The 16,546-nt window shown below is 41.9% G+C and overlaps 1 protein-coding gene across 8 annotated transcripts in view; it reads left to right on the plus strand.

Annotated features, from left to right (window-relative positions):
- The window catches only part of runx2b (RUNX family transcription factor 2b), a 99,715-nt gene that overhangs the window by 72,533 nt on the left and 10,636 nt on the right, over positions 1-16,546 (plus strand). For 4 of the 8 annotated variants that reach the window (XM_008398272.3, XM_008398274.3, XM_008398273.3 and 1 more), the window contains 2 exons: positions 12,632-12,799; positions 15,141-15,302. In XM_008398272.3, the coding sequence (XP_008396494.2) occupies positions 12,632-12,799; positions 15,141-15,302 (330 nt within the window). The remainder of the gene's footprint in view (positions 1-12,631; positions 12,800-15,140; positions 15,303-16,546) is intronic. The other 4 variants (XM_008398276.3, XM_008398277.3, XM_081602172.1 and 1 more) reach the window with 2 other exon arrangements.

Here is a 16,546-nt window from a genome sequence, read left to right on the forward strand (position 1 = left end):
TAATGTGACTAAAATGTGAAAGACTTTAGCCTTTAAGAGTATGAGTCTTTTTGCGAGGCTCTGTAATTGAATCATAAAGACTGTGTCATCCCACATAACCCCTGAACCTCTTTGCTTTGCTGTTAAGTGGTCAGAATTACCCCGGTGGTATAATTTACCCAGAACTAAAGCCAGAACACGTATCCCTCTCAGGGGTCATTACACTGAGGTCTAAGGGTGGCAAAACACACATGTGCCCTCTCCCCTGCCGCCTCCTCCTCGCCCTCTTTTTTTTTTTGTCAAAGTTTTCGGCGCTCATTCACTTGAGCCGAGGGGCAGCGGCTGTCTCCCACCGTGCGATTCTATCTGTGAACGCTTCATTTAGACATGGTGGGCTTTGTCAGCCATTACAGCTCTTATTTTGTGTTAAACGAGCGGGTAATTAGGGGGGCCTGTAGTACACCGGGCCCCTGCGGGGAGGGGTCAGCGGAGCGGCGGAAACAGTAGGCCGTCTCAGGGGTTTGACATACACGGGCGCTTTATGGCTCTCTGCTGTCAAAACACCGTGTTGTTTCTGGAAAATAAGGCCGACAATAACCCTCGATTTCAGGCGTGCGGTGTGGGCCAGTCTGGAAAGTAGAAGTGAAGGGACATTTTTGATCCTTTTATTGATGTTACTTTAACACTTTGCAGTTTTATTGACCCTTCATTAATAGCTCATCTGGTGGTGGGTGTCTTTCAGGAAGGACATTTTGTCCCTGTGTTTGATGAGCCTTATGGCTGCCATATGAGTCCAACCCCCCCTCCACCCACCACCCTCCTCCGACGGATGTGATTTCCCCCCACCGTCTCTCCCCCTCCCCATCTAATATCTGTGGAGGAATAAAGTGGGACCACCCGTGAACGAATGGTCCTCGTATCTCTGCGCAGTCGACTTAATTAATTGCATGGTCGGAGTGATGAATATTAGCGAGGCTTTGTTTAAAGATCTGTGGTGTGAGGTTTACAGCGTGTGCGTGTGTGTGGGTTTGGTAAGCGGTTAGTCAGGTCCCTCTGACCACTGCGCTATTAGCAGTAGGCTAACTTGGTTTCTGTGGCTTGCATTGTCCTTAATGGCTTGACAGCTCTTGGTTACCCTGTGGTTTGCCACTGCACCCAGCAGCTTACCAAGTGTGTGGAGGCATGTGTGTGTATGCGTGTGCGTGTGCCTGTGCATGCGTGTGTGTGTTTCCTCCTTGTGCACGCAGATATGATCTGCAAAAGTCTGCGTTGGATCTCCCGCGTTTCTACCCGTGCTGCATTTTTCGCAGGGAAAGCGAGAGAGTAGAGAGTGTGTGTGTGTGTGTGTGTGTTATGGGTGTCATTAGTTGAGTGCAGCCACAGTGCAGATTTGGAGCAGAGCTAATAGGCCTCATTAAATGTCATTTTGAGCTAATAGACAGGGAGTGGCTGTTTAAACCAATATGCTTTTATAGGTGGTTCTGTCTCCTTTCAGCTGCTCCTTATGGTGGCTGTGGCCAGCTGAGACAAACTTCCTGAGTGATTATAGCGGAGCTGCAATAACACAATAAACAAGGCTTTCTGTCCAAACCCACTGTTCTCATTAGAGTTAATTGATCGCAGGCGAACAGAGAAGGTGACAAAACCCCGCTGTGGCATCCATCACAGTCTGTCTCTTCTGGGGCTCGCGCCTCGTAAGCGGCCGCGAGTTTATGTTGTGCGTCAGCGCCGTTGGAGGTTCGTGGTCAGATCCATCTTTGCTGTTTTGGCACCTGGACAAGTCGAGACTTGGGGCTTCTGGGTTTGGGGATGGGAGCGAGGGGGCGGGTGTTTTGGTTCGGTTTTGGTCAGGGTGTTAACAAGTCTGGTGAGGAGGCCCTGGTTACTTAAAAGCCTGCAGACAATATTAGTGGTTCAGAAGACCTGTCTGCCAAGCCAGAAGCCCCTGTGATACACATCCACACACTCACAAAGCCACTGTACTTGTATGTGCATATGTTGTTTTTTTAATGCCTTTAGCATTACAGCAGCTTCAGTTTTAGATGTAAAGTGTTGCAGAGCTGGAAGATTCGAACTAAAATATACCTGCATGTGATTCAGTTAATCACACTGTTTAAAATACTTAAAGTCAAATGTAAAACTTGTAGGATGAGCTAACAAAAAGCATGTCTGTTTCAATATGCAGGGCTAAATGACTGCTGTTGACCTCCGGAATGTCAGACATAGTGCCTTACCAAAGTTAAATCAGTAAAGTCAAGTTTATTCTGATTGCACATTTCACCAGTTCAAGGGCTTTATGCCATGCAAACATAATACAGTAACCAGCAATCATCAAACAGGTTGATCAATGTTCAACTTACTGCTAATCAAAACAGACTGATTTAAAGGAACTCGGTGTTTCGGTATGTTTGCAGGTTTCTGGAAGTTTTTTCCAGATTTGTGGCGCTTAGAAGCTGGATGCTGCTTCAGACATCTTGGACATTTTCCCACTTTGTCATGTTACAACCACAAACTCGGATGTATTTTAATTTGATTCACCAACAAATAGTCCTAACCTACCAAGATAATGACATGACTGTGAACGAAAAATGACAGAGCAAACCTGGAATCACAAGTAGACAGACAGGTGGGGGAATTTATTCATTTTAGTTGACATCTCCCAATACACTGCACTGTTACACTAGACTAGAATAGCCGCCTTCGGATCCGATTTCAAAAGTCTTTAGAATCTGTGGCAAGTCCTCATAATAGATGTTTTAACAAGCTATCCATCCAGTCTGAAAGAGCTTGAGCTGTTTCAAAAGGTATCTATTTTCCCCTCTACTTCACTATTTTGTGCTGGTCAGTAACATGATAGTCTCAATACTTTGCCAGGCGCTGTAGATGCGATCAAAGGGAATACGAGCCAAGTTTTCACATCATTCTGCCTTTAAATGTAGATGCGGATGAAAGGCCAGAAAATGCGCGAACATAAATATTAAGAAGTGTTTTTTTCGATGATGTTGTAGGACGAATGCACTGTCCCAAAGTGTGACCTTTAAGCTGTTTTCTTTGTGGCGGATTTTAAAAGGGCGTAGTTAGTCACTCAGTGACACTTGACAACTTGCTGCTGTTAATTGTTTATCTTACACAGCATGACTTTTAATCCTCGATTTTGGGAAACATAAAAGACAGCAATAACAGGTTGTACTTTCTACTACATTAAACCCAATATAAACCTCCTTTTTCACGTCCTTCTAGAGTTACACGAAATACGTTGGTAATAGTTTGGACTTCTCTTCTGAAAACTGTACTTTACAGTTAAACCCAGGTGGAAATAGAAGCGAGGAAGCTGAATTTTTCACACTTTCAGCAGAAAAATCGATGTACCTTTTCCATGGAGAGGGGAAGAGCTCTTTAAGCAATTTATTTTTATTTAGTCAATCATACTAACAATTTATTTACCTACGCATTTTACATTTGACTTTCTATTCAGTCTGAAAGTTACAATTCATGTTCAAACCTGACGGTAAGTACCTTTACAGATGCTAATTGCAGACAAGGATTTTTAGATGTTATCAGTAGCTGGCTTTTATTTAAACAAATTAGATACAGGATTCAGGGCATGTTTTATCTCTAAGGTTGATGTTTTGAGCAACCTCTGAAAAAAAAAAAAAAAAAAAAAGCAGAACTTCTTGATTCAAACCAGGTAGGAGGATTGCAAAAGAATCACCTTCGTCTTGAGGCTTTTCGCAAAAGGAACCGGACGAATAAAACTCACCCAAACATCAGGAGGAAAAGAAATCAAAAAGCAGGATCGAGAAAGAAAGAGAGAAAAAGAGGAGGGTGAGGAGATGAGGGGGGCGATGAAACAAGAGCAAAAAATACTCCAGGCTTTTCCCAGGGCAGCCAGTCACTTGAATGTCTTATGAAGTTCCTTGAAGAGGTGCCAAGACTCCTACAACACAGAATTATTCACAGAGAGGGCAAGACAAAGAGGAACACAGAGGAATAAAGAGACACAAAGTGAATCATAAAGAGATAATGACAAAAAGGACTACGTCTGGATCTGGTTTCTCCCTGAGCTGCACCAAAATAAAAACATCTCTCGGATTTGTTCTCCCCTGTTCTGAGTCAAAACACTTTAATGTGAGCAGAAAGGTGCAGAGGGAGCCTGTCTGGAAACCGTGCACAGCCCAAACTGTCTGCCTTGCTCTTTAAACTTTGTACAGTATTGTACAAATGTGTATAAAGTGTGTTGAATAAATGTATGGCCTCTGGGAGTTGCTGCATGTGTGTGTGTGTGTGTGTGCCCTTCCCTTGCCTGGCTAGCTTCCTCCAGGCTGGAACGCACGGACCACACAGACGGCTGGCAGAGCTCCACGACAGCCTGGCTCCCTCTTTCTCTTTTTTTTTTTCCTCTCCCCCTTCTCTTTTTCGCTCGCTGCCTCGTCTTCCACACCTCCTTTCTCATCTAGCTTTTTGTTTTTTCACTCCTTCCTATTTTTCTCTCCTCAAAAAAAAAAATGAAAAAAATCTGTTTTCATTCTCCTCCCTCCTCCGTGTCTCCTCTCTTCCCGCCCACCTCCAGGCTTTTACACTAGACCCCCATGGCGGACAGGCACTCAGACCACACCGAACCACCCGTTTCGCCGCCGCTGCCATGCTCTGCCAGTTTCGGATCGTCACCTGAAATAATTCATTGCTCCTGAGCGCCCCGCAAAAACAACATGGCCACTGTGAGAGCGTTGAATAATAATAATAAAAAGAAATGCACTGAAATACGGGGCCGGTTTATTCATTTGTCAGATTTACTGTTTCACCGACACTGACTGGCTGATTCGATGGTGGTCCCGCGGGACGGGAAGGAGGGCCTGAGGACTCTGAATCAACCCCAATCATCCAAACTCACCAAGCGACCGTGAAGGCCACAGCAGAGGGCATGATGGGACAATAAATTTACATTTTGCCTTTATTCTCCGGATTGAGCGTTTTCGTCACACATTTCTGAGACGAGGCGATACGCAGAAGAGCTTTTTGTTGATGTGTGTGTGCGTTTCTGGAATTCGCCTTCTCTAGGGACAAAAGAGATGTCAATAAGGAGGGTTTGATTCTTGCAAAAAGGGATAGTACCATACATTTTCCCAATATCTTGACAGTATTTTGTTGGGATTCCTAAATCACCAAAAACTTTTTACTCTCACAAAGAGTTTTTAAAAAAATAATTTTTAGACGTTTCTGTGCGGTTTTAATATTGCTTTGGATCAAAGAGGTTTTTGGTCCAACCAAAACTTTAACAATAAGACCGAGCTCATTGCTAAAAACAACACCAGCAAATGATGTTCTTGGAACTTTTACTTCATGTTCTGGATGTGAATACCTGAAACCCCCAAAAGAAAAGATAAAGCAGTTTTTTTGAGCAGCTGCAGATTTACTCATAGTAAAAGGGTTATGGTCAGTTGTTAATCAAAAGTACACAACATTTGCTCTGCAGTCTGTGGCGATGGTGCTTGTTCTCGTAGCAACATCGCATCACCACTTCATTCAGGCCCAACGTGCTGCGGTGCTGTTTCGAACAGGCAGGAGGAGTCTGGTGGTTGGAGCACAGAAGGTGAAATGGGTCCGACGTGGCAGCACCTTTCACCTCTCACCTCAACCACTTCCCTGCTGATCTTTCAGATTGACTGGCTTGTTTGACACCTTGAAGCAAAGCCGACTCCGTGTGAGAGACGACCAGCGTCTTTTAACAGCTTCTAGCAGTCTTTTGGCTCAGCAAATATCAAATGGACTTCAGCTAAAGAATTGCGCTGATTGGGTAGAAGACGCTGGTGTCCACTCTGTTAAGATTTTTGCAGACTTTTTCAGGATTCAAAGTAGTAGCCATTTTTCAGCCAGCTAACTGGGGGAGCTCAGCGACAGGTTGCTGTATGATCCATACATGAAAACTTCTGGTCGTAATTTTAATTATGACTTCTCACTGAAGGGACTTCCTGACTGTAGGAAAAGTATGATGAAATATTACCATCATGGTTATAGTTAGGCTCAATTTAGTTGTTGATTCTCTGGTATAAATTATTGTCTGAATCATTAGCTGTGTTGTAAACACCCAAGCTCATTCATATCTCTCTTAAATATACTAGCATGTGCTACTCAAAGTGGAAATAATTTGTTTATACTGTAGCTATCACTATGTTTTAAACACATAGTAGTCAAAATTGACTATTTAAGTCAGTTGTTTACCTCAAAATATTCAAAAATATGACTTCAGGGCAACATGTAAGTGAATAAATCTGATTTTTTTTCTTTCTTTTTGGTGAGAAAACAAAAGAGGGGAAAAGTCTAACTGTTGTTTAGAAATGTCTTGACAAAATGATGGAATTTGAAAGATTATATTGGTTTTTAAAAAAAGCAACTTTTTGAAACCTTTACGTGAGGCTGACAGCAAACCTCTGCTTGATTACTACTATAAGAACAGAAAGCAAAGTTGCGATGTTTTGCAAGAACTTAGTACTTAAGCAGAAACTTGTACTCAGACCTTTAATATTAATGAAAAATAATTCAATGAGCTTAAACAAGTTTACTTGAATTTGTGCCTAAAAGATAAAGACCCTTTACCGGATGATTTTGTAATTTTCTTCTGTTTTTGATGAGTTCATAAAGACACCAGCTGTAAAAAAAGTGAATTTTTTAAACTCGTAGGCGTGAAATGAATGCTTTATTTGCTTAATTCAGACAGACTGACTCATTTCATATCACTTCCCTTTGCTAGGCTATGCTATCCCTGTATTGGCTAAAGCTGCATGTTTTTTGTGAACAAAATTTAGCAGGAGGTACATAAATCTTCCTGTCTTATTCTTGGACAGCAACCAAATGGGCTTGTTTTACCAATTTACGTCCAAGATTCATAACATTTTGAGCTGTGGAACGTTTGAAAAAGAAAAGCGGACACAGCAAATCCAGCGCAATCAGCTAAGCTAGCTAGCTAAACGAGCCGCGCTGTATTTAAGAGAGATCCTGTGCTGGGGGCACATGAGAGACAAGTCATTTGTTCGAGATTCTGTGCTCGGGATCAGATTCATTCTAATGCAGCCATTAATCATTGAGGACTTGTATTCTGTTGCCTGCTTGCTTTAAGTAACACTTATCAGATCAACAGCTGAGAGTTGAATCCAGACGTCTAAAATAATACTATTCTAGGATCAGAGTACAGTGGTTCAAGATATAAGCTGACGAAATGTTATTGATCCGTTATTATTTCTGGTTGTGTGTGTGTGCCTGACCCAATGGTGCCAGTGTCAGTGTGCAATGATGCTCTTGTTCATGATCGCATGTCCAGACGTTTCCATACCCCCTTTCTCTCTCTCTCTCTTTCTCTCTCTTTCTCTTTTTTCGCTTCACAAGAGTGTGTTTCTGTGTGTGTTAAAGTTGCTCACATCTGGTCTGAATCTGTCCGTGTTTCCGGCCGCTGGCTGGGCAGGGAAGTGGCAGGCGCTATCGAAAATCTCCGCTGTTTTCACAGGGATGATGGGAATCTCAGGGACTTTCCCTAAGGCAGTGAAATCATCCGCTTTTCCCGCTCCTTTAAATACCCCCAGCTCATTCCTCCACCCAGCGAGGGTTCCGATAAAACAGCTGAGTTGTCTTGTGTTTGGCAACTGTTGTCCTCTAAAAGGTGTAATTAACTCATGAAAAACTGTATTTACCGTCAAGGCTTGCTAAGCTAATGGGCTTGAGGTCTGGCTGTTGGGAGCGTAGATTGGTCCCTAAATGTTATTGTTGACATCTTCCATTCCTGCAGTTTGTGAAAGAAGTGTTTTGGGATTTTTTTTGGGGGGGGGGTTCTGGTATTCTGTGTCCAAATATACAACCTTCGAACCTGATAGACCAGGAAGCAAATTAGCAAAGCAAAAAGAAAAAAACTGAACACCTAGAAAAATTACTCTAACCTGGATGTAATTTGGTTCCCATGTAGACTAATCTTTAGCATCATAAGTTCAGTGTCAACACTTTGCTAAAACAGTTAGTGAGGATGTAGAACCATTCAATAACGGGCAATACCAGGACTTTGTATTACCCTGGTATTGCCAGGACAATCCTCTCTGTCTGGTGACCATTACTGTTCTGACAGACTCTCTGGCCACATCAAACTCGTGATGCTCTGGCATTGTATTCATTTTGATCAGACTGTACTATTCCCATCCAGAATGAACCAATAGTTTCTCAACTCCCTGAAGTTTTTGATAGCTACTACATAACCTAACTAACTCAACCTACATATTAATATTTTACCAAGCAGTTTTAAATAAAAATTAAAAAAAAGCTTTTATCTGGCAGTAACCAGACTAAGGGTACAGTACTTGCTGTATATTTTTTGTTAAATACTTTATATTTACAAAAGCAAAATTGATCTGCAGTCCCTGATTATTGTGGTTACTGTAACTGGCTTGTTTCCTTTTTTTCATAGTTTTGATGGTCAGCTCAGACCTTTACCATCACCTCATACCTACACATTGCCATTAAATCCTTTCCTTCAGCATTTAACTGTATCATCCCTGTGTACTTAAACCGCAGCCAATCAGTTTATTGTTTAGGTATTAGATATAGAAATATGGATATTAGGATATTTACGCAGTTTGAGATAAACTGCGTAAATATCAAACAATTTTGTTTCCTAAAAATTTGTTTTGCCCCATATTTCCCTTTGTTTTGGTTCTGAATCATTTTTGGACCATCTGACTTGTGAAATATTACAGATAAACACTTTAATAATATTTGTTGGTGTCATAAAACCACATTTCCTTACAATATTTTGAGTAAAATATTCAAACTAAATTATTAACCAAATCATTAGCTATCTGTGGTGGGTACCAATTTACAACACATCAAGTAAGTTCTTTTATACCCAAACTACAACAGTGCACCCAGTCCACAACACATCGGTATTTATTCAAATCCATCCCGACCTCTAATTGTGAAAGGCACTTTAGCACAAGCCCAAATCATTATCAGTTCACCTCCTTGTTAAAAAAAAACAACAGTTTTTTTGACAAAAAAAAAATGTCATGCTGCTTCCCACCAAAAATAGCCGACCTCATTAGAACTCAATTTTAAAGTAAATTTATTTGAAACTTGTTTCCAGAAGGCATAAACTCTGTTTTTAAGTTCATTTTGTACCTTATGATTCATTGGATCCAATGGACCTTTTTTTTTTCTTCTTCTCTTATTTCTCATGAGTCATAAAAGTTGGTGTATATTTGTTCAGGTGTGGCTGTAGAGTAGAACAGCTTACCATGACTGCTGAGTCTGGTAACATTTCCACATGGGACTTTTGGTGTCTAAAACTGTTTTAATGTGTTGCTTTATTTTAAGCATGTGAGCAGTTTCACATAGTTGTCTTTCAAAATCCATCTTGAAACACTTTTGTTTCTTTTTTTGTTTTGTTTTGCTTTTTGACTTTCTTGTTCTACTTTGAATTATTGAGTATTTTAATTTGGAGCGTGTCGAGTAGTTTTAGGATCCTGTGGCCTTTAATTTGGGGGTTTAGGGTTTAAGGAAGCAACCGAAGCAACCCGACCTTTTTCTCTATGAATGATTTACAGCCGAGCCACCGAGCTGACTTCTCACTTAACTGTAAATATTTACAGTAACAGTAAATTTAACCTGTCCAAATACCACGTTTGTTTTTTCGGGATCCTCCCGCAAAGAGACGTTGCGATCCAAAACCCTCTCTTAACTGTTTCACCATTTGTTGCAGCCTAATGGGCCCTGTGTCGCCTGACTGGTTCAGAGCTCTTAATTTACTGGTCATTGGGGGTCTCTTCCTCACCCTGTCCTCCTCCTACTTGTGTCTGTCCCCCTCATCTCACTTGGAACTCCTTTAGCTGTTTATTTCCATCACTGGGAGACAGGCCGAGTACAAAGCCTACACTGTGTCCCGGGGCTTTTTTAGGACAGAAGCGCTGCCTGTTTTAAAATGGAAACGCTATGATTGACTGGGCACGGCTTACTCGGAGGAACGAGGAATGCCTCGACATGAATAAATTACCCGCCGGAATGATGGAGACACACTATTAATGAAGTATGGAAGTGAATTACTGTCGACACCAGATATTTTTCTCTCTTTGCGTGCGATGTTAAATCAGACTTAGCCTTTCCCGTGGAGTCTGAAAAACACCACAACAACAGCTGAGGACATCGTGAAGATGGCGGATGAAGGCGGTAACAGAGGCTGGAGTCCGCTGAAAAGCAGCACAAAAAGCGTGGTTAGTTTCTTAAAGTGCTCAGAGACAAAGACCTTCATTTTTCAAGACATATCTTGTTAAAAAAAATACATCAATAAAAAAAACTGATGTTTTTGGCCTTGTAAAGACTGTCTGTTCATCTGTCCATCCTCAAGAAGTTACAGTATTAGTGAAAAGTTCACTTATTTCACTAACCCACTTCATTAGGTACAGCACATTATATAATTAATCAGACACACTGTTTTATTTATGCTAATCTAATAAAACATGATATTAAAAGTTAGAATATGACATCAGACTAAGAAAAGAACATGTTTAATACAGAATCGTGAGCTTCTAAGTTCAAGACTCTTATTTTCAAATGATCTTACAAACAATATACGTATCTCGTATCTTGTCTGCAGCAAGGCAATCACAGAGATCACACTACAATTATAATTATATAATTACACCCTGTCTGACCAATCAATTACTCCTTTTTTTTTCCTTCCGGTCTGATTCATTGCAGCAAGATTTTTGGTGTTTTTGGTTCCAAGATGTTGTTCCACAGTGAAATAATTTGTTGTGAAGAGCAAGATGGTTTTTAATGGCATATCTGAGGTCGAAATAAAGCGGAGTTGCAGAGGTGGAAAGGTGCCAAGCTGTAATGGGCGGCTCTGGAAGAATCCACTCTTGTCATTTTGCATTTATTTACCCATTAAAGGGTAAAAAGTCTTGCAGAAGCCTGGAAAGCTGAACACGATACGCAGCAAAGCTCCTCCAGCCAGGATGTCAGTGATACATTTGATAAACCATTCTTTTTCTTTTTTTCCTTTTATGCAATGCTGTAGAAATACAAATGATGACTGTCTTTGAGAATTGACTGCCCTTTTTTTTTTTTTTTTTTGTTTATCCTCATGTCTGCACTCCTCAACACCCACCCTGAGTTGTAGGTGTAGTGCCAGGCCTTTGTTCCCAGCTCTGACTGCAGGCAGGTTGGGCAGGATTCTGAAGTAGCTCACTGTTTCTGCCCGAGCCAGCTGGAGCTTGGCCAAACACAGCAGGAGTTTCTGTTCTCCTCTGTTTGATATTTACTTTACCGCTTTTACAGGGGAACTAGTGCAAGACCAGACAGACATACTGACAGTGCTGTGTCGGTGCTGAAAAGAACTGTGCGTGTGTGTGTGCGTGCGTGCGTGCGTGCGTGCGTGCGTGCGTGCGTGTGTGTGTGTGTGTGTGTGCAGGCCTCTTATAATACCCCATCTTTACTGAACGGCAGTCCACACCTGGCCCACGGCCTGGGTTCCCACTGCAGGCTTGATAGGGATGGAAAAGGGTTGGGCCCAGAAGAAGAAAGTGTACTTGGTCTGGTATGTTGCGGCTTACCGCACGTGGGTTATCTAAGTTCATGATTTTTAATTGTTTGCTAGTAGCTACAGTTGCATATCTAACAGTATTGGTGGGTGGACTGGCCGATGGAACGACCGGGGGCTTTCCCGGTGGTGGGTTAGCGGGTCGGTGGTTTAGCCCATGGAGGGACTGTCACATTTGCCGCAGAGCCTCGTCGTTTTTGGTGCATCACGATGCCTCCAATTATGCCATTTCAAATACCTTCTCTGCTCTCCGTCGCTAAAATGGGGCAGATTTGCTGCGTATCCACGGGATGGACCTGCAAACACCTGAATGAGCGCTACCAGGCTAACCCAGCCTACGAAAACAATTAGCCACTATGGTGCTAATTATAAACTCAAAACAATCACAACGCGGAAAAGCTTGTTCTCCAGTACATAAATCAAATCTCCGTGTCTGCCTCTCGCATCCAGCCGAAGAGACAAAGTGAAGAACAGTAGAGCTGCATATCACTGGCATAGAAATGATCAGACGTGTCTATATGAGAATAGAAAAGGAATGTAGTTTATTTCAAGCTTCTTCTCTAGGTTCAAACAAAACACGTGCATCTTTAGAGTTGCAGTATATTTCTCTCTAAGTTGTCATCCAAGGCAACGCTAGATATTAGCCTAGCCTTTTGTGGATTAGGTGCCATAAAGTAGCCTAAATCATCCCATCGACTTGGAAAAGCAAACTGAGAGTCATAGCACCAAAGACCTGACTTGTCGTCTTGCAGAGAATATTTGTTGAAACTGAACGTTTCATTTTACACTTGATATACTTTGTAGTAACAAGTCACATGCAAAACACCAACGTGTGGCAGAAAACTGATACCCATAACCAACCATACCGACTATCCCCCTTTGCTGTGGGGCTTGTTTTTTCTCAGAAGAGACAGGAAAGCCAGTCAGAAAAAGACTTACAAGCCCACACACTGGTTGCAACAACCTGCAACAGTAGTTGCCTCAAGTTGTCTTTGCCAAAATGATAAGTCCTGCCATTGTCACATGAACGTAACTGATGTAGCCCCTCCTTCTTCTTCTCGCTTTCTTTCTTTTGTTCAGGGCATCGTCAGAAACTTGAGGACCCGCCCAAAACCGGCCTGTTCTCAGACCGCCTTAGTGAGCTTGAGAGGATGAGGGTGAGGGTCACGGTTCCCACGCAAACGCCTCGGCCAGCTCTCAACACCGCAGCCAACACCTTCAACCCGCAGGGTCAGACACAGATAACAGGTGAGCTACTACGGTTAGCTTTTGTCATGGCGAGTAGTTCAAGTGTTAAACATCCAGCTGGTGTTTAAAGGATGGAGATGACGAGGCGCTCGGTGTAAGCAGAGTTTGGGAAGCAACTGGTTACATTCACTCAATTACATTTACTTTTAGGAGTATTTGTACTGCGCTGTACTTTTTACTTTTACTTGAGTACTTTTATTATGAAGTATTACCGCTCTGACTTAAGTACAATTTCTGGATTCTCTACCCACTGAATGAGGAACAAACATGTTTTAACCCAAAAATTCAGACACACCTGCAGTTTTTGTTAAAGTTTCATAAGTTTTATATTGAAAGAAACTGATTTGAAAACATAATTTTTTGTTACTTATGTGAATGATTGTCATTTTGATCCTTAAAATACCAAAATTTCCACTTAATTTCATATTTTGGCCTGTGTGATGATGCCATTTTGGAATATTAAATGAAGTAGTAGACTTTTTACCAAAGGCTTTTTTTATTCTCTTGGATGTTTCCATTTTTTACATTTACTTGAGTGAAAATATGGTGAAGTAGTGCTACTCTTACTTGAGTACATTTGCTGAGTACTCTACCCGTCTCTGAGTGTAATCCAAAAAAAAAAAAGCATCTCCAGCTTTTTTATGACATAAACTTCAGCATGGCCTAAAGCTGCAGAAAGACGTAGACTGCACACATGACACACATACCCGCCTTACAATTCATGTTTTATGTCAAGACAAGGCATTTGAAACATTTTGTCCTTTTTAACAATGCGTTGGAAATGCGACACCGAAGATGCTCGAGCCTAATCTCCGATTCGCACCACAAGCTTTATGACTTCTGAGCGTTTGCCAAGCATTGTCCGGCCGAACCACTTACAGACTCGCTGTGAAACATCAAACCCCAACTGGAGCCGCGGCCTGACGGCACGAGAGTCTGCGGAGCGTGTTATGTTGCGTCTGAGATTGTCTGTCCCCCCTCTGCCCCGTCGCTCAATCAATCTCCAGCTTAGCCGGTAACACCATCTCTCACGGCTGGGCACGGCCGCCACCCGATCGCTCCCAAATCGGGAAACCTGTCGCATGTGGTTATTTAAAGTCTCAGTTATTTTTGGAGCCGGGCATTGTAGTGCTTCTAAGGGGATCGTTAGAGGCTTGGTTAAACAGCGCGTGTTACACACTTTGGCTCAAAACGCGGACTCGTTTTACCGAATGATATTCAGATATTTTTAGTTTTTGAAATCGTAAAGTAAGAATAAAATTCCCATTTCGACTCAACCTCTTGCACTTTTTTCCCCTTAACTTTTCTAGCTGTACATTTTCATCTGCTTGCACTTTTTGTCCTTTGTTTTTAATACAAAACAGCGTCATGGCTAAAGTATGCACTTTTTTTTTTTCACATAGCAACCGCTTAACCATCGGGAGATTAACACAAAGTTGTGCTTAACTGTGGAAGGATAAAAAAAAATGCGTAAAAATAACATTCCATCCCTGTTCTGTAACATAGTGGTGGCAGGGTGATGCTGTGGGGTACTTTGTGTTTAACAAGGTGGAGAAGGTTTAGACCGAAATCCAATTGAGAATCTGTTTTCTTTTTTTTTTTTTTTGTAGCTAAATATTCCAAAAGCATCTTCTTCCTTCCACGTTGTAACAACGCACCGCTTTGTTTCACGTAAAATCCCTATAAACTACATTGAAGTTTAACACCGTGACGTAACAAAAAGTGGAAAAGTTTCTCTTGGCACTGCATATCAACTTTCTGCCTGCTTGCTGATGTGTTTTTCTTTCACCCTCCTTCTCAAGCCCAACTTCAGCATCATTTATTCAACTAAATACAAAGTCTATTCTTCTAGTAGCCTTAAGAACAACAACCTACAGCTTACAGTGTTTGTAAAGGGAAAAAAAAGAAAGAGCCTTCACGGTCTGTTGTGTCGTTGCACAGACACAATAACAGAGTCTATCACGCTGTGGTATTTAGCGTGGCGTGTTTACATCCTGGACCAAGGCCAGCGAGGCTTTTCTGTTTCTCAGCTGCCAAGCACAAAGTTTTATAAGGCAAACAGGAAGATCTTCTCTTCAGAGGTAAACATTGGTTGTGTCACTGGGGAGACCTTTTCCAGAATACACACGAGTGATATCTGTAATCCTAAATAAAACTACAGATGAAAAGAGACAAGGGGGTTGGGGGGAGGGAAGCTGCTGCAAATGTCTGACTTTAGCGAAACTGATTGGAGTGTTTGAATGTGCATGTTGGGGCCCTTGTAATTATTCTCCCTTTTTTTTTTTTTTTCTCGCTTCCTTTTTTTTTTCCTTCCTTTCCTTGCTTCTTTTCTTCCCATCAGACCCTCGTCAGTCCCAGTCCTCTCCTCCGTGGTCGTACGAACAGCCGTACCCGTCCTACCTGAGTCCCATGGCGTCCCCCTCTGTCCACTCCACCACCCCCCTCTCCTCCAGCCGAGGCACGGGCCTGCCTGCCATCAGTGACGTGCCTAGACGATTGCCAGGTAGAGCCATTACTCTCTAGGGAAAGATAAACGTCTAATATCTTAATGCATCACGAAAGTGCCTAAACGCAGGTCCTCTCACTGCGGAGCATTAAATCAGACGGAAGGTTTTCTTGTTACAGATAAGTTTGAATTGTCAGTTGCTTTAGTACCAAATGCCAAACTAACGAGAGAGAGAAAATTCACATGTACTCGAAAAACTTTGAAGAATCTCGGACAGCTAAGAGGTTAATGTCCTGGCTTTGTAAGCTTCTTATCTGTTGATTAACAACACTTGAGACAGAGACACAACTCTGTGTCTCTGAATGAATTGAGCTGTTCATCTTGACAAATAACTACAGACAACTAAACAGCGTTTTTATGTTTAGGCCGTTCATGAAGGGGTTCTGTGCAGAGGTTGCTCTAGGCTCTTTGTTTCCGGCCATTTTGACTAACGAGGTCAACAAAAGAAAAACAAATTCTGTCATAATCTGCTTATGAAATCATAATAATGACATATTCATTTGTGTTTATTTTTTATTCAGTCTAATTAATATTCAGTCCAAACAAGAAGTGTTTTTTAATCGACTTGAGGCTTGTTTTTTTCCCCTAATGTCGCTTGCAAAGTTAATGAGTTGCTGTTTTTTTTGGGCTTGTTTTTGAATGGGAAGTTGCTTATTTTTGGCTTGACTTTATTTCTAAAAAAAACTGATTATCTCAAGCTACCCACAATTAATCAAAACACTAATGGTGTGTGTAGTTTGCAGTGATGTAGGGTTATACGCAGGTATATGCTGGAAAACCACTTTGAAATCTTCAACAGTTTGACTTTTTTGGGGGGGTTTTCTGTCGCGAGACAAGGCAACGCTGTTAACAAGCTGAACAGAGAATCTGCATCGCAGCCTCGCCCAGAAATTAGATGAACACATGCAACTTTTTCATCCACTTGTGAGTGATCAAATGTCTCTAGTCCAGTTGTAGAGGCTATTGTCAGGGTTTGGATTTTTGCCTCGGACAGAATGTCTTTTCATGGCTGTTTTAATGTTGATCTGAACGCTGAATATAAGCTCTGATGCAGCAATGGAGTCGTGTATTACAGGCAAAACTTCAACCAGAGTTTTGAAATCGGGGAACATTTCTCAGACTGAAGTGAACGAGGGGTTTCCTGATCCTGCAAAGCTTTGCTTCAGTGGAAGGGAATTCTGCTGCATTAGCTCCTTCTGCACCAGCAGTTCAGCTGCACTGGTTTGTGACCCATAAGTCAA

The sequence above is a fragment of the Poecilia reticulata genome, chromosome 21 (genome assembly GCF_904066995.2).
Source record: "Poecilia reticulata chromosome 21, P_reticulata-male-v2, whole genome shotgun sequence".
Lineage (NCBI taxonomy): Eukaryota > Metazoa > Chordata > Actinopteri > Cyprinodontiformes > Poeciliidae > Poecilia > Poecilia reticulata.